Source organism: Sphaeramia orbicularis, chromosome 9 (assembly GCF_902148855.1).
Source record: "Sphaeramia orbicularis chromosome 9, fSphaOr1.1, whole genome shotgun sequence".
NCBI lineage: Eukaryota > Metazoa > Chordata > Actinopteri > Kurtiformes > Apogonidae > Sphaeramia > Sphaeramia orbicularis.
Genome location: NC_043965.1, coordinates 32,610,125 through 32,637,925, shown reverse-complemented (window position 1 = coordinate 32,637,925; position 27,801 = coordinate 32,610,125). Strand labels below are relative to the sequence as shown.

Sequence of the window (27,801 nt, the reverse complement as noted above, 5' to 3'; positions counted from 1 at the left end):
TAATGAGAACGCAAAGGCCTAGGCCTATCTGACCCATTACTCAGCCAAAGTGAACAGAACACCCAAGTCTCTAGCACCATAAAGCTCTCTTTTCTGAGACAATGAATCAGGAGCTGAAGTGGGTCATATGCCTGTTTCAGATGGCTCTGTACTTCACAAGAGCAGCATTATGTTTTAATGAGCCTCAGTCCCGGGACAGCGTTCATTACTCAAAGGATAAAAAGGAACATGTTGAAGAGAAGACTTTGAAAAACAGCCTGATGACTTTTTAAAGTGCACAAACTTATATAAAATAAAACATACACACAATTAGTTCCTCACAAAATACTATGTGAATTATAGTCGTAGCAGATTTAGTTAATGTGTGTCAGACTTCTTCCATGTCTGTCATTAGTCATTACATACCTAAAACAGTTTAAATTTTCCCCATAGTCCATGAAAATGTCCTCTGTCACAGTATAAGTAACTCTCCTTACACAGAAATGTCTCAGTTTATTATTTTGTTTAACCATCACCAGTGTTTTTACATGATGCCCAGTGAAATTAGCCTCAAATAAGACTGAAATTGAAGAAAATATTTACATGTTTGTGTGGTTTGTCTGACCATTTGTTGTATTATTGTGCATACCAGTGGCTTCACCTGTAACTGCTGGTTAGAGGTTTCATGAATATGCATACATGAATACACAGTTGCAAGAAAAAGTATATGACTCGTCCAGGGTGTACCCCGGCTTCACCCATAGGTTGCTGGGACAGGCTCCAGCAACCCCCACAACCCTAATGACGATAAAGTGGGTTCAGAAGATGAATGAATGAATGAATGAATGAAAAAATATATGAATCCCTTAAAATTTCATAGTTTTCTACATAAATTACCCTTAAAATGTAACCTGATCTGCATATAAATTGCAGTTATAAACACAATGCTCTTAATCTAATAACATACAAGCAATTATATATAGGTCTCTACTGATATGAACAAAGTCTTACAAAAACAGATTTCTGACATTGTAGATAGTAGGTGTTTTCTTGAGCTTTTTTTTTGGATACAAATTTTATGGATTTTTCGTAAAGGACAGAAAATATACCCGTATTAGACAATCATTTACATAGCCATAATATTATACACAGTCAGTTTTTATTTAATTGCAGCACACTTGTAATTGATCATAAGACAATCTTACTGTATGACCCATAACAACAAATGGTTCCTGTTTGATTTTATAATAGTACATTTGGGTAATCATCTATGACATGAATTTACCCCAGTAAAGGTTAAACTATATCAAACTTATAGATATGCTGCTGCTGCTGAGGAAAAGTAAAATGGTCAAATATACAGAATGGTATACAGATTTATGGTCAATATTGAACTTCAATTCATTCAGTATCTTCAGTTACATTTTGTATTAAGTATTTTCTCAAGTCTTACTACTCATATAGCTGCTGAATTACCTTCTCCCTTGTACACTTGTAGCACAAAAACAGTGATGTTTGTACATTTGTAGTGCTATCAGAAAAAGTTATGAAGTCTACAGCTTTCTGTTCGGTCAGATTTACACCAATTGTGACAAAAAATATATTTGTAATATATGTAGGAGCTTCATTTCTTATTTGGATGCTGTGTGTACTCATGTGGAATTGGAAATACCCCATCATTTTTAATTAAATCAACTTATGTAAAAGTATAAGACTGTCCAAAAGTGACATTATAACGACCACATATCTGCATTTCTGTTTCTTTTTTATCTTGTGACCTCCCTTTGCACTTAACATATCTTTAACCCTTTTGTTCAGACAATATGTGATTTATTGCATTTATTTTCTGATTTTTTTATACCAGGGTTTATTCCGTACATCAGATGATTTTTTTTTGTTTGTGCGGCTTTTTCTAAATTGTATGCATCTTTTGAGAATGTGCACATATTTTCTGTATTTTCTTGTATCTGAAGAGAGAATGGAAATAAATATGTATGGTCGTTTCATCCCTGCAAAAACAACAAAGCTCATGGTGGCCTAAGACTTTTGCACAGTACTGTATTTGTGTATGAACATGGCTTGTGCTCACATAGTCAGAAATAAAGATACAAAGATACTGCTGAGTATTGAAACTATAGCACAGAGTTTATTGGGACTTGAAGGACACAGTGGATTTGGCTTTCACATGCACTCAGCACTTTTCTGTACATCACATTAAGAAGGAAAACCAAATTCCCTCATCTACTTCCTCCTCCCATCATCCTCTCTACCACTTCCCTTTACTACTAACAAACTGTGAGTCTTGTGTGTCTGTGTTGATGTGTTTCCCAGCGAAACAAACAGAGCATGACAGTCAGAGAATAAACAAAGTGCTGATGTCTGTGGGCATTGTCTTCGAGATCATGCTAACAAGGAGGCACTTCAGTCTGATTCAGATTTTTTAAAATATATATCAAGTACACAGAGAGAGAAGAAAAGAAGAAAAAAAAAAAAAACAGGCTTGCATGAGATTGGTAAGAGTGATTAAATTACTGCATGGACCAGTTATCAATACTTTAAATAAGAAAAAAACCACATTCTTAAAATAAGCCGAGGAAGAGGCTGAGCTCTTCCTCCTGTTTAGTTGGCTGTGCTGCTGCCAGAAGGCCACTTTGCGTGGTGCAGGTTCCTCTGGTGTCTTCCTCTCCTCCTCTACCAAGAATGGACCAGTTGGGAAAAAAAACAATAAAAACAACAACAAAAAAAACATTATTCAGCTTTGATAAACCTTTCATGCAGCTGTTGTATACCCTGTGTCTTCGATGGACGCTGAACAAGAGGAAGACCCTTTAGATCGGTGAGGCATTTTGAAGATTAAACATTAAAAAGAGCAGATGTAAAAGCGCGAAATATAAAAAACCTGACAACAATGGCAATGCAGCAACCTTTCGTAAATGGAGAAGGCATAGGGAGAGCAAGAACACTTTAGTTTTCAAAGCTTTAAAGAAACTGTAGAAAACAAGCGGCTTGTGACAATATCAATACAACAATGTGCCTTAATGATCAGAGGTAAAACATTTCCACTGTAAAAACATTTCCATTTGGTGAATAAACAGCAAGACATTGTTTTAAATTGTGCAACTTGTAAGTCAGGCTGAGTGCATGTGTTCCTCTCCACTCCATGGGGACTGACTGTGCAGAAAGTTCAGAAAGAAAAGAATAGATTTCTGTACAGCATATTAATTCCAAACTTCACGTAATGTCAAATATAAAGTGACACGGTAAACCGAGGGAGACGTCTGTGTTGTACGGTATACAATGCTAACATCAGTGGAATGAGGTATGCAGAAGCAAAAGGGATACAGCTGTCCATACTTACACTTGTCCATGCAATGAAAACACAACACAATTCTCACAATTCTGTCAGTGTGTGCGTTAACGTCTGTCTGATCGTGTATGTATGTACTGTATGTGTGCTTTAAGCAATATGATATGTCTGCAGGCTCATATTTAGAGAATGTGTACAAAACAGGTCAGGATTCCCATGGTCTGACCCGTGGTGGTTCTCAATGACGCTAAAAACCTTCAAAAACTAATAAATCAACATGACAACAGTATCACAAAACTAAACCATAATCTTTGGCCTGAGTGTATGCAAGGCAATGTACATTATGTGTTGAGGTTGCTGAGGTGATGTGTTCTGAATGTTTAGGAGTGATCTGAGGTATGGGAGGTGGAAATCCAAAGAATAAGTTATAGTAAAACAGTTGTACAGATGGTGACACTCGGAGGGGACGTTCGGGATAGATAGGTGGAAAGATACTGGTACAGATACAGGCCAGAAAGTTAAAGGACTGGCAATGAGAGAAAAAGAAAAACTCTTTTTTCTGGAAATAAAAAGAAAAATTCACCAAGACCCCATCTTCTATTCCCTGTGGTGGTCTTTATTATACAGTGGATCCCCTGAATATTAGCTTGTTTCTATCCTTTTCTGTTTCGTCAGTGGCTCTGTTCTATAGTCCAACAATCCTGAGGGTAAGTAAAGTTTGTCCAAATATTTTCAAACGTCTCTGCAACAATGACCATCCCACAACAAATGCCCGGGGTCTAAGGGCCTGGTCACCCCCCTCCCCCCCTGGGATGACCATTAGGCTTTACAGGCAGTCTCCGGCTGCTGCTCAGGCCCAGCTGTGAACCCGTCAGCAACAGGGAAGCCCCCGGAGCTCCTTCCCTTTGTGTGTGTGTGTGTGATGCCCACACTGTTGCCGTGCCACTAGGGGGCAGAGTTGGACATGGAGTCCACAGAGTTTACACTGGAAGACTGCACTCGGCTGTGGGAAATAGACACCTCTGGGTGCTAGAAATGAAGAGACAGACCTGTATGAGTTAGTTTGTATGGGTTTAACGGTATGTGTGAGTTTATACATTTATGAGCTCACTGACATGCCTCCTGAAGATTCGGTCCAGGAGGCTGCGTCTGGGAGGCTCTGGTGGTTGATTCCAGTCCAGATCAGGAGGTCGTGTTCCTTGAGGTCCAAACACATTCAAATCTCTGAAACACTCAGTCTCTATCATCTAAAAAAGATGAGAGGGAAGGCACATGTATTTATATAGCACCACTCAGACCCAATGATTACAAATGCTTTACAGAGGCAAAGAAATAGATAAGTACTCAAGATACTCAAGTAGGAGTTTAGATAATGATTCAATTTCTTTACTCACATTAAAAGTATAAAAGTACTCTGAGACATACTTCAAGTATAAAAGTAATAAGTCACCCTCTGAAGAACATTTACACCAGCTTTTTGTGTTCAAAGCACAACTGAATCTCATGTCCTAATATATTTTGAGGACTACCAAACCATTTTATCTTCAAATAAATAAAGAAATAAATAATAACTTTGTGCCACCATTTTTGTTAAATTAGAGCAATGTCTTTAAATACACCACAGGAGAATGGAACATTGTCTTCTCCATTTAGGTTGATTTTTTTTTTTCTTTTAGAAGACACAATAGAATAGAATAGAATAGAATAGAATAGAATAGAATAGAATAGAATAGAATAGAATAGAATAGAATAGAATAGATCTTTATTGTCACTGTTACAGGAACAACGCAAATGAGTTTAGCAAGTGCAAAAAGAAAGACTGTTCTCACAAAATTGTATTAAAAATATATTCATTCATTTCGTTCATTCATTTATTTGTTTTGAGCAGAACAAAAAATTAAACATTTTTTGCGTACAAGGAACTAATATCTGAGAAAATACATTAATAAATAAAGGTGATCAAGGCAAAACAGCAATTGCCATGTACACTAGTAATAAAATTAATTCAATATGTACTGCTCAAAAAGGAGTAGGAAGAAGAAAACTTACTAAACCCCACCTCCATCTCACATTTACACAACTTAACACATTACGTTTGCTTCCTTATAATGGAAAAAAATACATATATAATATACTCAAGTAGATTTTCAGATATGTGAACACACTACTTAAGTCTAGAGTATGAGAGTATGTATCCTTGCTAATTCCACCTCTAAAAATAAAACATGAACTTTAAAGTAGTATGTAAAAATGAAAACGAAAAGTAAAAGTGAGGAGAAATGAGGAGAGGAGATTCAGTGAACCATATTTAGTGAGTTCTTCCAGCATTTCAACAAACTGCAATGGGCATTCAAAAATGTCATACGAAGTCCACACACTTACCTCATTCTGCCATGGGATGGAAACACTGCCTGTAGCAAATTTGGAGTAGAAGTCATTGTCAGTTTGGTCCAAATTTACTCCCTTAACTGTGGAGAACTGCTCTATGTCCAAAACGTCCTTACAGTACACTGCCCGAGGCTGCATTGACAGAGAAGAAAAACGAGACATGTTTATCTTGAAAAGAAATTTGAACAAAAATAGAGTCCTATTCACTGTGCATGAAAATCCCTCTGAACTAATTTAATTATTAGCATACCCTTTTACCATTTTATATTATTTGTAGACTACATAAATATTATTGGTGTTGGTAATAATTTAGAAACATTAATGGATCAAATGGAAAATGAATTAAAAGCACTAAAAGCATGGTTTGATTAAAATAAATTAAATTTCGATAAAAACAAATTTCGAATTTTTTTACAAATCGTGCTGTTAATGTGGACAGAAATCTAAGTGTAACTAATACAGAGATTGAAAGGGTAAATGAAATCCAATTCCTTGGAATAACTATACACAAGAAGTTAAGTTAGAAGACACATATAAACCACATTAATGTTAAAATATCAAATTCATGAGGAATTATTTACAAAGTCAAAGAATTCTTGAACCCATCTACCTTATATCTGCTGTGTAGCTCTCTAGTTCTGCCCTATATGACATACTGCGTCGAGGTGAGGGGGGATACTTACAAAACTAACACAAATCCAATTACCGTAATTCAGAGAAAAGGCCAATACCAATGATCAATAAAGTGTAGGAAACACACACACACATCAGATTTTTATCAAGTTAAAAGCTTTAAGTTTAGTGACTTAGTCCACTTTAAAAAAGCACAATTTATGTTCAAAATACAAAAAAAATAATCAGTAGTCTGTTCGTTTAAAATGCAGGAAAGTGTTCATAATTTCAGAGGAGGTAATGTGTTCAAAAAACCTTGTCAGACAAATAAGAAGCAATTTAGTCTTTCTGTTGTTGGAGTAAATGTTTGAAACACGTTAAATCCTGAGTTAAAAGACTGTACAATGCTATTTATGCTATAATGTCATGAAAATTTATGAAGAATGTGAATGTGTTAATTTTTCCACTATTCAAACTATTGAATTGAATTGTTTTTGTTGTTTCTATTGTTACTAAGCAAAAGGCACTGGTAGCTATTTTATCTCATTTTGTTTGGTGATATGATTAAGAGGGTAGGCATAATAAGCTTAGGTTTCAGCCTATTCCTTTTCACATTCTTCGGGTTTTAAACATTGTATCCTGCACAAATGCATAATGCTTGAAATGTCTGAATAAACACACACACTAACTTCTTCTTCTTATCTTATCAATATAGTGGATCAGTTGTAAATTGCAAAAAGACTCAATGCACAGTCTTTCCACTGGGTCTCTCAATCAAAACTGTAACAAAAGAAATGATTTGACGGATGTGTCGAAGTAGCGTGGGATGATGGGAGTTATTTCTATGAATGGAAATCTATTGGACATCATTCAGGCAGAAAACATGTTTAAAGATGAGGTAATGTATTATAGTTTTATTCACACTTTATGACATATATTCATGTTATAGAGTAAAGCGTCAAAACACACACATCCCTGGAGGTAAGTATTCTTACAGGATCCCAGACAACAATAAAACAAGTACAACAAGAAAAAAAAAGTCTGCTCACTAGTGTAGCTCCTGTGCAAACATTTACTCCAGCCATAATGTTGTGTGTAATATAATTATTGCTCTGTCTTCTTTTTTCTCTTAAAACCATTGTCTCTGTGAGATGACTGATCACATGATCTAACACCAAGGGATCTTGAAGAAGAGTGATGTTGCTTAAAACATTACGGCTGAAATAAAAATCTTTGCACAGGAGCTTTTTTTCTTTACATACAGGGTGGGGAAGCAAAATTTACAATGAACATTTAGTTGTTTTTTCTCAGCAGGCACTACGTCAAATGTTTTGAAACCAAACATATACTGATTTCATAATCATACCTAGCACTATTATCCATACCTTTTCAGAAACTTTTGCCCATATGAGTAATCAGGAAAGCAAACGTCAAAGAGTGTGTGATTTGCTGAATGCACTCGTCACACCAAAGGAGATTTCAAAAATAGTTGGAGTGTCCACAAAGACTGTTTATAATGTAAAGAAGAGAATGACTATGAGCAAAACTATTACGAGAAAGTCTGGAAGATACTATTAAAGAAGAATGGGAGAAGTTGTCACCCGAATATTTGAGGAACACTTGCGCAAGTTTCAGGAAGCGTGTGAAGGCAGTTATTGAGAAAGAAGGAGGACACATAGAATAAAAACATTTTCTATTATGTAAATTTTCTTGTGGCAAAGAAATTCTCATGACTTTCAATAAAATAATTGGTCATACACTGTCTTTCAATCCCTGCCTCAAAATATTGTAAATTTTGCTTCCCCACCCTGTATATTCATGTTATTTTAGTTTATTCTAATGAAATAGTCACATGTTTAATTCGTGTTATTATGGTGCCATTAACAGGAAACCACATGACACATGGCCTAAAAAAATTACATATTTCTCAGAACTCGAACATGTTAGACTTGACATTTTAGGGAAAGTAATAGCTAATAATAGCCTAAAAAATGCTTCCACCTACACATTTTTGCCGTTTTCTAGATGTCCATTTCCAGATATAATGATCAGTTACACTGAGTTTAATGTTAAATGACACAAATTGACTCAGATGTTCTGATTAGTAGTTATCCAGTTTCGTATAAAGGCAAAGGAGACAGTTAATGTTAATAATAGTCAATTTAACATTTTTTGAGGAGTTGGAAAGTGATATCAGGCAATTAATCAGCTATCTGTTTTCAATGCTCTACCAGTCTTTAAAAACATGACATAATGTTAGTAGTTGGTGCAGAAATGTCGCTTTCATAAAGAGAAGTACTTACTCAGTACGTCAAGTTTTAAAAAGTAGGACTGATTTATTCAGGTATGTGTGTTCCTGCTATTAACTACTCACATCAGGCACAAATGGAGGCTCCACTATCCCGGCCTCCAGCCTCTTGAAGTTGATATTTTTGAAGAATGAGTGGGCCTTGACGCCTGCTGCCCCATCCGCCTGGCACCCCAGCCTCTGCTTAGGGTCTTTGGTCAGCAGCTGGACAAGTACAGAAGCAGACACCAACCGTTTAATTATTCATCGTTTGTCCATTTCTCCAAACAAACATCCTTCCATCCACACTCACCATTCTACAGATGGCCTTTGTGTCCTCTGTAAACTTGTCATTGTACTCCTCCTCTTCCTCCTGCACCCTCCTCTCCACTTCCTCCCGTTTCACCCTTTCTTTGCGCGCACGGAATGGGGATCGTCCGGCCGTCATTTCGTAAACGAGGCAGCCCAGGCCCCACCAATCAGGACTCATTCCGTACTTTTCATTGTTTATCACCTCCGGGGCTGGAGAAAGAGAAAGAGAGAGGAAACAGGTCATTACGGTTAAGAGCTGGTTAATGCTCTGGTCAACTGAAAATGTTGACAATATTGTCTCTTACCCATGTAGCCAACTGTCCCCACCCTGCCTCTGATGAGTTCTCCTTCAGGCACTTTGATGGCCAGCCCCAGGTCAGAAATACGAATATGTCCTACAAAACAGCAGTGGTCAGCAAATCAGACCGACATGCTACTCTAAATAAGAACTGGGTGGAAAAGTAGTGGACTGTGAACTGCAGTCTGTCCAATGCAATAACCAGAAATATGAGTTCAACACAGCTTCATAACTCACCATTGTCATCTAATAGGATGTTCTCTGGTTTCAAATCTCTGCGGATAACACAGAACATCAATGGGTTATGATCAGGAAAAACATTCATCAGGAACAAAACTTTGGATTGTTATTGTATTAAGGAATCAGGTGGCAATTTCTCTAACCCTTAGAGACTCAGAACTATTGTAGGGCAACATTTTTCACCATTTATTGTAATATTATCCTCTGCATTTTGAATTTTTCAGTGAAAATCAGATATTTTCCTATAATTAATTTACTCATGTAGATGTTCATAAAAGCTCAGTGTATATTCAAGTTATTAAAAACAGAGAAAAATGAAGAAAAAGTGGCTTTTACATTTTTATCTTTTACATATAGTGAACATAAAAACAATCGTCTACAACCACTGTCATTTGTCAAACTACATGGGTTTTATAGGTGACTCAATGCTGTAGAACAGGGGTGTCAAACACATGGCCCATGGGCCAAAACCGGCCCATCAAAGGTTGCAATGTGGCTCATTTTATTTCAAGGGTCGCATACAGGCCAATTTAACCTCAAGTGGGTCAGACCAGTAAAATAATAGCACAATACCCTAGTAGAGTCATAAAGTTGAGCAGCAACTTAAGTTACAGACTTACCATTAAGTTAATTTAACAGTTTTGGTTTGGATTTTTGAACTAGTTTTTGTCACAGCACCGGAATAGTTATCTGTTTCCCAGCTAACAAAAACATATACAACTATGACCTGTAGTTTCAGGTGCATGTTCATTACCCAGAGCCACAGGCACGTGCAAACTGGGGTGTGATAATTACCATAATGAGCCATAATTTTCTAATCTCTAAAAATCGTCACTTTGGAAGAAGTTTTAGTTTGTTAAAATATCAATTTTAGCCACCTAAAATGTTGTTTATATGAAGAGATCCAAATGCAGAAAAATGTGTTATCTTTCTTACAAAGTGACTATTGTCTATTGTAATGTTTTTTTCCCCTGATTTGAGTCTACCGCAGCTTTAACTAAAAACAAGTGCTGTGCAATATTCTGGATAAACTGGTATACATGTTTTAACTTCCTGTAAAGTAGGAAAAGAACAAAACAGTAAAAATAACTGCTGCAACAATTCAACAGGCTTCAAATTACATGATATATTAATTATATGATATTATCATCATCATTATGCTGTAAAGAGCTGCAGGGTGCTATTTTGTAGAATGAATTTAGAGGAGACGCTGCTAACTGTGCGTACTATTACTACTAGCTGTTATAACATAATAACTTTCTCTTTTGGGACATTATGAACCACAGTCCATCTATTTAAGCACACAACGTCACTCAGGAGTCAAGATTTGTTTTGTAACATAAATGTAAAAGCTGTATATTTTGTCTTTTGAACTTTTTGCTTTTCCAAAAGAACTTTTCACAATGACAGTTATTTACACTCTGTGAATACTTATACTTTTACGTTTATACACTGCATTATTTAAGCAAATTCTACTATAGTCAGAGTCTTCATTCTAAATATAATTTACTAAACTGTTTTTATATTCAACGCAGAGCTGCAAGAGTTAGTTGTTAAGATGATTTGGTGTTTTTAAACCTAATTTCATCTCCTGCAGGCAGCTTTAGTCAACAACTATTTGGATAATTGATGGTCACGCTGAGCAATTGTTTAATGAAAAAAGTCTAAATTTGTTGATTACAGTTTCTTAAATGCAAATATTTACTGGTTTATTCATTCCTCTATGACAGTAAACTGAACAGTTTTAGGTTGTGGGCTAACGAAGATATTTGAAAACATCGTCTTGGGTTTTAGAGCAACATTGGTCGACATTTTTCACCAATGTCTGACATTTTACAGACCAAACAATCAATGAAGCGACAAAATAATCAACATATTAACAGTCAATTAAAATAATAATTTCTAATTCTATGCATTCCTGGAAGTAGAATAAACCACAAGTGCAAAAAAGTTAATAAAAAAAAAAAAATAAGAGGCCATGCTGTAAAATTACCAGAATCCTAAGAAACACCATTATTACCCCTTGTCCCCCCAAGGGGAGGCAAGGGCTATTGTTTTTGGTTCATCTTGTTTGTTTGTTTGTTAACACTCTAGCAGCAAGACTATTGGTTGAATTCAGATCAAATTTGGTTTATACATTGCCAGTGATCCAGAATAGATCTCCTTATATGTTGGGAAAAGTAGGTCAAATTTAAAATTCTTTATGAATTTTTAAAATCTTTTTTTTCCTCATTTACTTAATAATTGGCGAAATTTCACATGTCTATAGCAGCAAAACTATTGGTTGAATTCATACTAAACTGACTGTATAGATTGCCAGTGACCCAGAATGGATCTCATTACATTTTGGGAGCAGAATATCAAAGTTCAAAATTTTTTATGATTTTTTAAAATCTTCCCATTTACTTATAATGGGCAAAATATGTGCGAGGGGCGGGGTTTGTTGTGCCTGGGACCACTTGTTACATTTTTGTTCATACTGCCCTGATGAACATTTACATCTCTACCTGTAGACGATGGATTCCCTGTGCAGATGCTCGAGGCCACAGCAGATCTGAGCAGCATAAAACTGGACCCTGTCCTTCTCAAAGCCAGGCGTTCCCATGTTGTAGATATGAAACTTCAGGTCTCCACCGTTCATAATCGTCAGCACCAGACACAGAGCGTCTTTGGTCTCGTAGGCATACGCTAAGCTCACCTAGTGGAAAACAACATTTGGATGAAGGCAAATCCAGGCAGGATGGAGCCCTCAGTGTTTACTTTCATTACCTCCACCAGGAGGTATTGTGATCACTTTGCTTTTGTGTGTTTGTTTGTTTGTTTGTTTGTTAGCAACTTTACAAGAAAACTATTACAACCATCTTTACCAAATTGTACCCACAGATAGGCCTAAGCCCTGGGACGAACACATCACATTTTGGGCCAAGTAGGCCAAAGTTCAAGGTCATAGCAAGGTCACAAAATCTACAATTTTCCAATCTCTCATCACTGAGCAATTTTCGAAAATTCATAAAAAATTTCAAAATGACTCCTCCAATTTGATTCATCCGTAGCTTATAACAATATCTTGTATCTGGCACAAAATTGTCCACATCCACTGTGGAATGTGGACTCTGTGGACATTTCAGTTTAACATTGAAAATCCCATTGACGACACATTTTTCATTATAACTCAACAACTATTGATTGGAATTTAATATAATTTGACATACACATGACTAGTACCAGGCTTCAACTTTTTCTGCTGTATGGAACAACCTTGAAACTGTTTAATATAAAAAGAAATAGTCGATCCACACATGCACACTGTTTGGGGTGCTTGGCGGAGGTTTGCGTTCTCTGAACACTTGTTTTATATTTACTCACAACAAATCTACTGTTGACTTTCTCTAGAATCTGCTTCTCATTGAGAGCCATCGATTCTCCTTTCCTCTTCTTGATCCTCTTCTTCTCCAGTTTTTTGCAGGCGTACATCTTCCCTGTCGCTCTAACCTGACAGGCGCACACCTGAGAAACAAACAACAAAAACATGTATGATATCACTGTAAACAAAAGTACAGTGAGTTAAAAACTTATGAGCATCATTCGTACTTGTTGTCATAAACTTACCTCTCCGAACCCCCCCTTCCCGAGCACTCGGTACTGTCTGAACGTGTCTTTAGTGATTGGTTGCCTGACAGAACACAGACACAGCAAAATCCATTAATAGACACTCATATGGTATTGATTAGGACAGAGATATTATCTGCAGAACTCAATACCATCCTGAGTCTGTTTCCTGTACAAAGGGTGGGGCCTTTTGTACGCTATTTCACTTTCCAGACACGGATGCAATCAAGGAAGCTCTGAAAGCCTGCTGTTTACTTTTGACTGCCTCTGATATACCCTCTGCATAGAATGCTTTCCTGTCTGTAGTGATCAAATTTCATTTTGCTGTTTTTTTTTTTTAACCTGACAAGTGTTCAAGTTTAATTACATTCAACACTTATTATAGTTTGGAAAAGTTCATTAGCTTTTATTTACAGTCTGTTTTTTGTTGTCAGCTTAGATTTAGTTTAGGTATTTTGCAATTTTTGCTTTGAGGGACTGACTTTTTTTTGTGTATTGTGAGACAAGTCTTCACTTACAGAAGATGAAAAATGTTATATAGTTTATTAAAAGAGTGCATTTAGTTGATTCTAGGTTGATTTTATTACCAAAAAGCAACCACAAAAGAAATCAGCAATAAAACCTAGCCTGACAAGCACATTACCACTGTAATAAAAATAAAAGTACAGTGACTTAGAAACTGATGAGCATCATTAAAATCTGATTTTGTCAACAATTGTATTCTTAATTCTAGTCTAAATTAAATTTTTTGTGCTTTTAAAAATTGTTCAACTTTTTTTTTTTTTTTTTCAGTTAAAAAATGTCAAAGTGTAGTTTCATATGCAGAGTGCCAAAGCTTGCCAGAGGTAGCAACAGTAACTAAGGGGGGTGGAGCTTAGCAACAGGTGAATGACTGACTTCGAGTGGGTGACATCATAGTTCCTCCGTCTATTCCTGCAGTTGATAATTATACTAAAAATCCTATTTATGATTACATGATTACATTTGTGGTTAATGCTTACTCTGTGTCATCAGTCTTTGTTGCTTTTGACTTACCTTTCCAGCATCTTCCACTGCAGGAAACGGTCGAAGTACATGCTGTTCTGGTAGTCGGAAAAAGGAGCACCACTCAGGTAGTCGTGGACGGCCCTGGTTCAACATACAACAAGGCTGCATCACTCAGCACACACTTACACAGAACATAAATCAATCTGAAGTTTCTAGAAAACATGAGGGAAAAACTAGAGACAAGGCATGCAAATACACCAGGTGAGAGTGAATAAAGACTCACTTGCGGCAGTTGCTGAAGATCTCCTTACATGGACTGAGCTCCAGGTTTTCTCTGCACTGATCTGCAAAGACCTCTGCTATGTCTACACGCTGAGGCGACTACACCGACACATGTAAACACACACAGTGACATACGTGCACACACAAAAATACTGTTTATTACTAATAATATATTGCACATCCACTCATTGACATTGTGCATACATTTTGTACATTTCATGTGAATTATTACACCCTATGAGTGTTAGGAAGGCTTTAATTATTATTAACAGTACAGTAAAGCCCAAATAAACTTGCTCATGCAACTCACTATATACAAAAAAAGCTGTTAAATATATGTAAAAGACTCAGATGAACTTACTTGTTTAGCAAGAAACGTCTTGATGATCTGGTCCCCCCTGCTTTTCCTTTTTTCATCAGGTGTCACCTCATAGTCTTCCTACGTGAGAAAATAATGCCGTATCATGATGTTAGATGCAGGTATTTTTATGTTAACTTTTTTTTTTTAATTTCCAATATAAAAAAAACAGGGGGGAAAAAAAAGTAAAAAAACAAAAGTAAAAAAACAACAACAGTCAAACCAGTATCACTAATATCACCAATTAAAGTAGTTTAATGCCTTCATCTTGTGCTTTAAAACCGACATATGTACTTGTAGTAGTATCTGTAGTGTTCATGTTTGAAAACTACTATCTAGATTACTGTTCAATACGTTTAGAAGTGGAAAATCAGCTCTAAGACATAAAGAGTGATGTTATTTGTCAATTCAAGTAATGTTGAACTGCACTCCGAGTGTTTCACATCTTTTATTACCTCCACCAAGGAGGTTATGTTTTTGCCGGCGTTGGTTTGTCTGTCTGTCTGTCTGTCCGTGTGCAAGATAACTCAAAAAGTTATTGACAGATTTGGATGAAAATTTCAGGAAATGTTGATACTGGCACAAGGAAGAAATTATTAAATTTTGGTGCTGATTGCTGGGGGGGGGGGGGGGCACTGATCTGCCTTGGTGGAGGTCTGCGCTCTCCAAGTGCTTCTCTAGTTACCTCCGCCAGGAGGTATTGTGATTACTTTGCTTTGTGTGTTTGTGTGCGTGTTTGTTTGTTAGCAAGATAACTCAAAAAGTTATGGATGGATTTTCATGAAATTTTCAGGAAATGTTTATACTGGCACAAGGAAGAAATTATTACATTTTGGTGGTGATCGGGGGGGGGCACTGATCTGCCTTGGCAGAGGTCTGCACTCTCCGAGTGCTTTCTTGTTTTTATCTCTGTTTTCATGTATAAATACATTCACCTAACTTGTGACCTTCAAAATTTCTTCAAGTTTACTTCAAACATTGACAGTTATTCAAAGATACTGTAATTCTTACATCTACATTGTCCTTATTTTAAAAAATAAACATTTGAAGAAGACTTTAATCAGTAAAAAATGTTATTATCTCATAGATTTTGCTGTCTCTTAGTTTGCAAGCTGTAATTTCCTTTAACTGTTGTATTAATTTTTAGTCCTGCAACTTTTTACATGACTATTTTTTTAAGGAAGGCTTGTCCTGTTCAAACTTCATTGTTATTGTTTTGTTATGTATACTAGTGGCGTTGTACCCATGGTGCCATTGTACAATAGCGCCCTCCCGTGGTGCAACAGTGGCACTGCACCCGTACGCCCTCCCGTGCTGCAACATCAGGACAAACATCCAGACACGCGTCTGACACAGAACGTCCATTATAGTAGGATGTGCAAAACGCAATTAATATTCCGGTAATCACTTAGGATCTGGTCTTAACAAACATCTGTCATGTTATCTTCCTGCTTAACCTCCTTAGACCCAGCAGCGGGTTTTCTGTCCATGTTTGTGGCCAAGAGTTTCACAGCTTTATACAGAAAAAAAAAAAAAAACTGTCCACAACAAAGGACAGTCCATAATTTTTGTTTTTAAAATGCATCTGAGAAAACTGTTGCATCATGATGTTTCTAATCTGATATAGGCAATTATTTAATTTAAAAAAAAGCCAAAACTTGTATTTTCCTGGGTCTCAGGAGGTTAACCCTCAAAAACCTAGATCATTTGTGGCTAAAACTTTCAATAACTTTTTAATTACTAATCCCAGCTTTAAAAAAACAACATTAGGTTAAGTACAGTTTCTCAGTTTTTCAGTGGTTTTCCATAGGTATTATCTGGACATTTAGACACTCTATAGGGAATGTGTTTGTGCCCTGAATTGTGCAGAATTAATTCATCATAATTTCTTCATTTGAGTCAATAAATGGCTGTAACTTGCTTGGGGAAGATTAGATGTTTACACTTCATTTAGAGGTCTAAAACACCTACTGTATGTTCAAACAAAATATGAACAGGTAACACATTAACTCTCCTTAAGACCTAAACATCTGCTGGTGACAAAAAGCATCTACTGATTGAAAATGTTTTATGGGTTTTGAACAAATAATCCGATGAATATATGTAAACAACTCACGTAAAATTTGGTTTCTCAGCTTTTCATCACGGTCAGATATGACCCATTTGGTCATTCAGAAGTTCTACTGAACATGGAAACTCTGTCATCTTTTCCAACACTGATTCACCAGGAAAACCCACTTTTAGTTTAGTTTCTAGTAGTCTGACCAATGGCAGTAGTGGGAGACACTTGATTTTAAGTTCAATTAATGATATATTCTGCTGAATAGTTTGCTTTTTTCAGCGTTTTTCAGCTAATAACCTTTGAATTTACTCTGATCTACACGATAAATTAAATGTACGAAAATACCTGTTTCGCACGGCAAAATGCAAGATGCACAGTATATTATAACAAACTGTGATAAATTACTTAGGGAAAGTTAAATGCCAAGAAAAAAATTATTCAATTCAATTCAAGGCACCACAATTTTTCTAAAAACTTCATTAATTCTCAGACCAAGCAAAGTAAAATTGTGACTTAAAATCAACCAAAAGACACTACAGAAATATTTGAGAAAAATCTAGTAAAAGTTAGGTATCACTAAAATTGTTCTCGGTCTCTAAGGGTTAAAGACAATAACACCCAGTTTGTTGAATGGGTTTTTGTTGTTGAACAGACTGCTTCATGGACACACACCGCTCACTCTGTGCATCTCTATGTATCACTGTCAGCTTCATATAAACATATGCTGCTGCTCTTGGCTCCGTGTTCAAACATACGTAGCCTCTGACACAAACAGGTTTGGCCATAACACACTGGACATCTCACAGAGTCAATGACATGAAAAGCACTCTGATGTATTTCATAGCTGGCACTTTTAAGTTCTGAAAGAGGGGGGGGCAACATGGCGCCCGAGCTGCATGCTGGCCCGGCTCTTTCTGTTAGTGGCTTTTTTCCAACATGGTCCTGTGTTGCCTGGCAACCACACAGTAAACACGGCGGGATTCCTTGAGGTCCTGGAGTGTCACAGTGTGTCACACTAGCGTCATCGGCTTTCCACTACAAAACACACACACACACACACTCACATATATATATACAGTGCATACACACATAAGCCCGGAGCTTAAAGGAAAAACAGGCTTAAAAAAGACTCGGCATCACTGACACTTCAAAACAAAGCCTTCAACATAAAGAATCTCAGCACTAAATGTCTAAAGTTACACAAATGAACATATATAAAGAGCGTGGATGAAAGACATACAGAGAGGGACAAAGAATGAGGTGTGATTTCTGCCAAGTGTTGATTAACTGAGGCTTTGTTATTAGCATCTCAACAGAAATTACACACACACATATAGAGTCCCACACACACCGAGTAAATGAACTGTCTGACTCCCACCCTTTGCTGGTGGGAGGGTCAGCCAAAGGGAAAAGAAGACGCCTCTTTAGCCTTTTGGAAGTGAAGGGGATCCAACACACACATACAATTGTACTCACACACACCTTCTCGTGATGTAAGAGGAACCACTGGAACCCCCGAGCACATTCCTTCCTCTACCACACACACCGAAACACACGCACACACTCCCTCTCAGTGTCGTGTTCGTGCTTTCTCACGGCTCCTTGGTTTTCAAAAGGAACAAAAACTGTTTCAAAAATCTATCCAACGTCACAGGATTGAGCCTCACACTTTTGTTAATCCACTTTCTGGAAAATACAGTGAATGGATTATATAATAACACAATTTTCATGACTGCACTGGACTTCCATGTTATTTAATCACTTGAAACACAAACACCCGCCTGGCTGTGATTACCCTCAGGTCTGGTTTGTTGTCGGCAAAACGGTGAGTGTAATTCTCAGCGCTGACTGCAGCCTCGTGTGGATTGCAGAATTAGCCGCAACATGTGTTTGGGATGAGTGTGTGTAAGTGGTTTTTCCCCTGCACAGAGGACGACGGTCACTTTTAGGGCGAGTGGTTAAAAGAGGGGGAGGGTTGGTAATGTGGGGGATGTCGAGATTGGAAGGGGTGTTGTGGGAAACAATGCTGCCCTTTCTGTCCTGTCACATGCCCGCAAAGATATTCTGGGCATAGATAAAACTTAAATGTGTCATGTGGGAGGTATGCGTCTAGACGGAGAAAGAAAGAGATTGGGGGGGTGGGGGCAGTTGGGGGATCTGGCTGGTTGAATAATCACTACTCAGTTTAATTGTCTCCTCGGCGCTGCATGACCCAGCACCGATGGACTTTCAGGCTATGCTGTAATCAAAGTGAGTGCACTGCAAAGGTGGATGGGTGTATTTATTAAAAGTGCTTTCATCCGGCCATCAGAGTCTTCTCCCCTGCTCTTATTCACATATACATACCTAGAAGCTTAAAAGGAGGATTAAGGGGTTAAATGTTTTGCTCAAAGGCACTTGAATGGCAACTGCTGATGAGAAAAAAAAAAAAGAGAGTCATGACGATACAGTGGCACAAAAAAGCCCTTTTCCCCTCTATATGTGTGTGCCAAGGTTATTATGGTTAATGAAACGTAAGATTAATAGTGAGTAATGAATAAGAAAAACTAAAATGAAATACAATTGCAGCTAAAATGAACTCCGTTTTCATTTTCCCCAAGTGTAAAAGGTTCATGGTATCCAAAAGTAAAATGGTTTTGCACAATGTAGGATTTATATTATACATTCTTTCATTGTGCATTTATTATTGTGAAATAATACTGAAATCTGTAGAACTGAAACTATATATTTCTAAATTAGTGTATATACTAAGCAACTTTAAAAACGCACATTTAAAAACAGCTTCTCAGACACAAATAATAACAATAATAATACTAATAATAATAATACTGAAATCTGTAGAACTGAAATTATATATTTCTAAATTAGTGTATATACTAAGCAACTTTAAAAACGCACATTTAAAAACAGCTTCTCAGACAATAATAATAATAATAATAATAATAATAATAATAATAATAATACTGAAATCTGTAGAATTTAAACTATATATTTCTAAACTAGTATATATACTAAGCAATTTTAAAAACGCACATTTAAAAACAACTTCTCAGACACAGTATACTGTTGTCCTGCCTGACTGATAAACCACAGACCAATTTGTGAAAGTGAAACTGAGTAGGGGAGTGAAATACTGGCATGGGCTAAACTGTTAACCAAAAAGGTGTATGCTTTGCACACATGTGACCCTCCCTATAAAAACCCTGAAGTAAAATGGGGAAAATGTCAGTAGCAAAAATGCCAAGCTTGAGTGCAGCCAACCCAGATCAGGCAGTTGGGATGCTGGATGTTGTGCATCACTTTGGTGTTCATCATTCCACCATTCAGAACCTTGTGCATATGTCTCCCAGAATGTGTGCAATAAGAATAATAACTATAACTGGAAATATAGTCCATGAATTAAAAGTAAAACCTTCATGAATTTCATTGTTCCTTTTAAAGTTACTTAGTGTATTTATTCGGTCTGTATATGTTTTAGCAATCTTCTTTTTCTGAATTATTATGTTTCTATTTTACATCTGTTATATATACATTTGCATATTTCAGTTTCTGTTGTTCTTGGAGTATGTGCAACATTAAAAAATTACCTATTCTGATTAGATTTTCTGGATAATACCTAAACTACTAACACTATTACCAAACAAAAACTAAACTAAAACTTGTCACTTCTTCATTCTAAAACTACTTGTGCACTTGTAAAACTGATTAGAACTAAAGTGAAACAAAAACAAAAACAAAAAAACAGAAAGCTGATAAAAACTATTGCAAGTCTAAAAACTACACTACAAACAAAAAGTTAAGGATATTTTTAATTTCTGGGCTATGTTTTTTTTCAGTTGTTGTTGTTCTTGCACAACGCTTTTTACTTTTTTGTGTGTGAATTGAATTGAAACACATTTTTTTAATGACCAGACATAGTTTTATTTACAAATGGTAAAAATGACCACAAAAATGACAAAAAAAGAAATATCCTTAACTTTTTGTTTGTAGTGTATAATATCATAATATCATGTGTGTACCATTGCGTCCAGTAGCTGGATGCATCGTTGTAGTTTAGGTCTGGTCTCACAGTAAAGACGGAACAGAAGCCGTCCAATAGGTTGTTTCTCACAGATGCTGACATAGTCCCTCTCTGCAGAAAGAAAGAAAACACACACACATTGTAACTCAACTAAACACATCTGTGAACACACAAAAAAAAGCGCAAACACACACCAATGTTGTTGCCCAACTCAGTGCACTGGCTTATATGTGGGAAGCGAAGAATCTCCTTCCATTTTTTGCTCCTTCCTTTCCGCTTTCCTCCTCCACCTGCAACACAAGGAGGAAAAAAAAGTCTTATTTACTTATTTATGTCGAACACGCAAAGAAACAAAATAAAACAAAACAAAGCAAATTAAGACAAAAACAAAATAACATTTAAACGAACAAAATCTATCTGCAAGTCTGAATTTTGCATGGTCGAAAAGGAGTAGGAAGAAGTATAAACTTATTTAATCCTACTCCTCAAGTGCGTTTACACCTTTATCACTAACTGAATACAACAATCAAACAAGACATTTTTCCTAATTTTACCATTCAACCACAACTAATACATAATGCAGCAATTTAATTATACACAACAATATCATCATGCCAGTATAGTCATATAAACACTCAACAATTCAACAATTTTCTTCAATAATTACAGCCTATTTATCAATACAACATTATCCATAAACAAACAAACTTAAGTTAGAGAGAGGAGCAAATAACAGACTGATATTCAGAAGGATGGGGAAAAAGAGAAAGGGGGGGGGTGTGTGCGGGCTCCCCCTTGGATGAAATCATAGTCTCAGTGTGTGTATATATAATTAATAGATTATGTCTCACTTCCTCCCTAAATCTCTCCTCACTCTACTGATGTTCTCCCTCCCTCAGTAGCGTTTCTCAAAGTGGAGCAGTATGTGCTAAACTAGTGTAGATTATAAATGTGTGTCTGCGCAGACACAAAGTCTATTCTGTCCAGCTCAGTTCCCATCAGAACCCGGGACTTTGCCAGACTGGATTCCACCTCTCTGAATAATCATGCATCAGCTTCCTGCAGCGACGTAAGGCTACCATGAACGTCACAGAGCTGCTGTTCATTAAGCGAACTGATCACGTCTTAAATGGCGCATCTCCTCTGTCTTCACCTCAGTCTTGTAAACATGACCTCTGCCCTTTACACTTTCACTCTATGATTACTAACACATTCCCCTCACAGTTTTCCAGTCGGTTCAGTTTTTGCCACCCTGCATCGTGTTCGTCTCAGAGTTTTATTTCTCTCTTGATATCTGAAGCCAAGTCTAATGATGTGACAGGGATTTCCTTTAACCGCCCTCCGTGTGCGAAGCTCGCCCACTGAGAGGCAAAACTGAGAAGCAATGACAACCAGACATCTTTAAGTAATAACCCAGGAATGTATGAGGCACTACGTCATGCCTTAGCCTCTGAGTGAAAGCTTCAGCAGTTTTCCCATCAATCCTCCTCCGTTACTGCCTCATCATCTCCTCCTCTGCTCTGTGAATTCACACAAGACGCAGCAGTGTCGCCTTTGTTCTAATATGACACAGTTACTTTAGGCTTATGTTCAAGGATTTTACAATCATACCACAACCGTGAAAACTTAAACTGGTGCATTATGCTGTATATCTGGACTCAAACAAACATGTGCAATGAGACTTCGTGTATAGTACCAGTCAAAAGTTTCTCATTCTATGGTTTTTCCTCATTCTTATTATTTTCTTCATTGTAGTTGAATGTTGAACTATACAGAACTATGAAGGAACACATATGAAATTATTTAGTAAGTGTTACATAAACCAGAATATGTTAAGAGAATAAATTCTTCTGAATAGCAGTTGTGCACACTCTTTGTATTTCTTTCAATCAGATTTATGGGGTAGATACTTTGGACGTGTGGTCTTTCATAGTCTCATGTCAGTTTCATGTCTTTATATTAATCTACAATGTTGAAAGTAACAAAAACATGTATACAGTATTTAATACAAAGAAAAAAACACTGAATATAAAGGTGTGTCCAAATATTCAGATAGTAATAATAGATTACTCAATTTAAAAATCTAAATTTCAATTTCAATTTACATATTTGAATGGGACAGTGAGCATTAATGAACACTCCAGATTTTAGCCAAAGACTGGTTTCCATCTGTCAAATCTAACTTATCTAACTTAACACCAAATCTAACTTATTGATCTTTAAAAAGAGAGACATTTCTGACACAGTAAATATTATTAATGCATCTTATTTTCTCCTGTATGTAAATACATGTAAAATTTTCCAGTCACTGCTGAGCAGTGGCACTTTTTTGTATTTTACCTTGTCAACAATTACTGCACATTGACACCTTTGCAAGCACTGATAATGTGTACTGTTGCTGTTGTTCAAATTTCACATATGCAACCTATAGTTTAAATAAAGAAAGATGTTCTGTCGTTGAGTCATGTGTAGAAAAAAAAATAAGATTAATTATAATCATGTGTAACACTGAATATAAATAGAGAATAGTGCTGGCAATATGGTCAGCAAGTGTTATGGACTATTCACAATTTTAATCAAGTGTGAATGCATAACATTTTATTCATAAATGAATTAACTATGATATCATAACAAAACTTTCTTTCACTGAAATATGTCTAATGTCAACAAATGACAAAAAGCAGCAATTGCTAGGGGTTTCAAAGTGCATTATTTGCAAAATGAAAGTAAAATAAATTACTATATTCATAATAAAATACATTAAAACAAACAACCCACCAGAAATTACTTCAGAGAACTGAGTCTGAAATAAATAAAGTCTCTTTACTTCAATTAAGAAATACCCCATACCACATTACTAATTTATTTTGTCATGTACTGCAATTAATATGTTGTGTGTTCAACACACACACATGCATACATACTATAATATTATATTGTAACATAATAAGCTACTTATTATTATTATTATTATTATTATTACTACTATTACTACTTTGTCACTTGTTTCTGTTAGAACTTTCCAATGTGCAATTGTGTTTTTATAGTTATATAATTGTATTACTTTTTTATTACTTTTTTCTTGTGGTGTGTCTTGTGTGTATGCTCGGTGTTGTGCTGCTATTGGAACCTTAATTTCCTGAGGGCTCTGCCCAAAGGATCAATAAAGTTATTTCTAATCTAATCTAATCTAATCTAATCTAATCTAATCTAATCTCCTAAAATGTTTGCACAGTACTGAAACATACAAACCATTATGTTGTATATGCTATTATATAAAATGGTAGTCTTAATTTCCACTTCAGCCCTTTGTTAGATATAAAATTGACTTGACACATAAATGGAAAAAAAACAAAACAAAACTTAAGAACCAACGTCATCTCAGTTGACAGACACACACTGGAAGTCATATACCACAGACACACAAGTATGAATTTATTAATACCTCAAGTCAAAATATCCCCTAAGAGGATCATTAACTCCCAGCACCTGCTCCTCATCAACATTGTTGTAGACCAAACACGGCGTATACAAGCACACTTCCTTATTTAAACACCAGTTGTTCTCTGAAAACAGTTAATATGTAATGTGCTGCACAATAAAACGTCAGCACACTGCGCTGTGTAGCTGTCTGCTCCAATATTCTAAGCTCTATTAATAAAAACATGACATCTGCCAAGAACTATCACTTGATGCAGAGTTAAAGAAGGTCACAGAGCTAAAAATTCACGCACTTATGTTACTATAACATACTTGTGGTTAAAAGCATCCACCAAACGGCACAGATTTCCTGTGAAGGGTCAACGCTGTGTCAAATAATTGTACCAAACACTGGTCCTCCACCCATGCATTCAACTTCTACACAATGCTGAGACAACCACAAATAATGTAGTTCCTCCTTTTTCTTTGTGTGTCCTGTTTTGTTTCTTTCCCACTGCTCTCTGAACCTATTTATTTTTCATTTAGTCCATCCCCGTCTCCTTCTTCCTGCTTTTTGTAGCTCCTGTCTCACCGTTCCTCCCCTTTTTCTGTTTCCTGTCGCCCTGTACGTCTTTTTCTTTTCAGACTCTGTTGAGGATTTTCTGTCATCATCACCTTGACAGCATCGCAACTAAGCCACCGCCAGCCAATGACTCACCTCATCTGCTGCTTCACGGCCTCTGCTGCTCTACACTTTAGGGTTACATAAGGTCACAAGTTTACAGCTTAAGGGCATGTTAACACAACATCCTTATATACAGTCACTTGATTTCCTGCACCTTTTATGGCTTGAGTGCGCAGAAAGTGAAGTAGTATGGATTTAAAGCCTCTTTGTGCAGGTAAGATGGAATATTTTACTTCCTTTAACTTCAATAAGAGGTAAAATACTTCCACTACAGGCACATATAAGAACAAAAAGTAGAAATAACATTGTTGTTGGCTGTGAGTAAAGTTGAAGGAGCTAAAATCAGGGGAGGCAAAAAAACCCGCCAAAATCTGACAATAAACACCTTCCTTCTGCAGCTCTCTCCTCTTTGACCAAAAGGATAAATATACAAACAAACCTAAATACAGAAAGTGAAGTCAATATATCATAGCCATAGGAGCTGACCTATACACTGTTGCCAATAAAGTTGGAATAACGTCGTTTTCAGACACATTTAATCAAATTTGACCAGGTGAAATGATTACATACTGGATCCCGGTAACATTTGATCTATCAAGAATAAATTATATTGTCATGATCATTATGAGAAGAGGTAAGAATATCTTATTTCACCTTTATGGGCAACAAGTGTATAGGCTACGTCTATCCTTCCACCAAAATAAAGAAACACCTGCCATCATTTTTCACAATATTGAAGAAATATATTTTTCACTGTGCTGACTTTTCAATCTTTTTTTACCTGTAAAAATGAAATAAAAGTGTGGGAACTTCTGAAAAAATACCAACATTCACACAGCCTGACAACATATGCAACTACTATGACAACAACATATGAATGTTCCTGTCTGTAACAAAATAATTTACACCGCTCAGTAAGACGGTTCATCTGTCTGTATGCTGGCCTCCATTACATTTAATATGCAATATTTCTGCAACAGCTTGACTGTGTGTCTTTAAATTTGGCACAAACCTTCACTTTGATTCAAGTATAAACTGAAACGACTGACTGCGAAGACCTTGTCCAAAGGTCAAGGCTGTTGTGACCTCTCAACTGTGAGAGAACTGGATGAACAGATTATGATGTAAGGATTACACATCTGATTGAATTTAAGAGTTCTTGTAACTATTACTTGATTACTTTTTAAGTGCAAGGTAGCCAGATTCAAAAACTGACCCACACATTTTTAAGCATTAATAATTCATCGACATATAACAGACTCATCCATGCGTTTATAACCTGCTATTTCCCGCCTGGTCTTAGAGTCTTTACACTTAGCTTAACTTTTTTCAGCTAAATGTGTGTGATCAGGAGTGTGTTGCTTTGTTGGTGACTGGTGTATGTCTACTCATTAAAGAGGAAACGTTCTGGCAACATTCACTAACTAGGTCATGGGGGGGAAGTTTATAAAATATAGTAAATATCAGCTAACAGGAAGCACTGAGATTTCAAGTCACGGTATGAAGAGGCAGGAAGAAATCTGTACTTACAAGTTTATTGTCCAGATAACCAACTTTCACTCTTGTTTAATAAAACTGGGTTATTTAATAGACTGAATACGCTCATAAATGTCTTCTGTAAACCCTCCTGTCCATACTACACCATTTATTTCCTCCTGTATTAAACAGCTCTCACTCTCTCATGGTCTGTCACTTACACATAAGCAGAAATATGCACTGTGCTGTGGGTACGCTACATACAGGAACTTGTCAGTCTAATTTGTTCCATGTGGGCAGTGTGGTCGCCGCCCTTTATTTATGTTTCTGCTTAGCAGCTCTGACATCATCAAGGCCTGTGAAGTAAAGCAAAAAAAAGGTCAGAGAGGGAACGACATCCGTCTGGCGCGACACCAGGGGGTTACCGGCATCCCAAACATCTAAGTGTATGCGCTTGCAAGTGCACACAGCGTTCTACTGTGACCTCTCTCTAGTGATGTCCTCGTGCTCAATTTAACCGACTCGGGCGGTCCTGCAGGCCCCATCCATCCACACATTCACAAACGTCCCTGTCTGGCTATGAGGTTATATTTGTAAAGTGTTGACACACAAAAGAATCCATGCCTTTAACCAGTTTGCAGCACACAAACATACACACATATGATCTGAGAGACTTAAAACACCTCCGGTTGCACTGTCACTCCACACGTGCACTCAGATCTGATGTGGACAACCACTCAAAACCACATCCTGAATCTTGAATCTCACACTGTGCTTCTGGCATCTACATGTAACAACATCTGCAGTAAAATGTGATGTGAGAGCAGTGGGAAAAGAGGGCGGTGTGAATGTGTGTGATTTTGTACACCTACACAGTAAAAAAAAAAGAAAAGAAAAAAAAGTGAGAGATTTCAGGTTTCTGTGACTCTTCACACTCATCTCTCCCCTGCACTGACTAAAATTTTCATCCTCGTTCAACTGATTGCTTACTGATCACCCAACTGTAGTTTATTCTCACATCATCTCCTTTGTCTGATTTGTTAAATGTCTGCCCTGTTGTTGAGTCACACCGTTGTAGATGGTGAATAACTAACATAGTAAAGAAAACCAACACCAGTATCTGCGACCATGATACAATCACCTTTATTCTCTTTCTACCTGCTCTTACAGCATCCAAGTGTTCAAATCTGCATTAGTGCAGCTGCTAAGGGCCTGTCTCCTGTGTAAATAACACAATAAGTAGGTTATCAAGCAAATACAGAAACTTTGCATTGGCACTGACGCTGTCTCCAAAACATCCTGCTTCCTTGAGCCCTGCACAATGATTCTTTAGAGCAAATGTTTTGCATTATTTCAAGACACATCAAGAACCCATAATAATAGATATCAGTGGCAAAATAAAGCTGGAAGGAGAACTTCCTGAATATACTTCACACCTTTGCAGATTGCACTTTTTGTAAGCTATACACCAAGTGATG

General features: G+C 36.7%; 1 protein-coding gene across 2 annotated transcripts in view; it reads right to left on the bottom strand.

Moving 5' to 3' along the window:
- Positions 1-2,103: 2,103 nt before the first annotated feature.
- grk5l (G protein-coupled receptor kinase 5 like) overlaps positions 2,104-27,801 on the bottom strand; it is a 35,462-nt gene continuing 9,764 nt past the window's right edge. The window contains exons 2-16 of one of the 2 annotated variants that reach the window (XM_030142924.1): positions 20,937-21,032; positions 20,741-20,853; positions 14,663-14,740; positions 14,303-14,400; positions 14,068-14,160; positions 13,033-13,096; positions 12,790-12,930; positions 11,931-12,121; positions 9,421-9,458; positions 9,191-9,280; positions 8,887-9,095; positions 8,661-8,798; positions 5,669-5,806; positions 4,406-4,533; positions 2,104-4,315 (exon numbers count right to left, since the gene is read on the bottom strand). In XM_030142924.1, the coding sequence (XP_029998784.1) occupies positions 4,267-4,315; positions 4,406-4,533; positions 5,669-5,806; positions 8,661-8,798; positions 8,887-9,095; positions 9,191-9,280; positions 9,421-9,458; positions 11,931-12,121; positions 12,790-12,930; positions 13,033-13,096; positions 14,068-14,160; positions 14,303-14,400; positions 14,663-14,740; positions 20,741-20,853; positions 20,937-21,032 (1,664 nt within the window). In that variant the 3' untranslated portion in view covers positions 2,104-4,266. Of the gene's footprint in view, positions 4,316-4,401; positions 4,534-5,668; positions 5,807-8,660; positions 8,799-8,886; positions 9,096-9,190; positions 9,281-9,420; positions 9,459-11,930; positions 12,122-12,789; positions 12,931-13,032; positions 13,097-14,067; positions 14,161-14,302; positions 14,401-14,662; positions 14,741-20,740; positions 20,854-20,936; positions 21,033-27,801 lie in introns of both variants that reach the window. The other variant, XM_030142923.1, reaches the window with a different exon arrangement.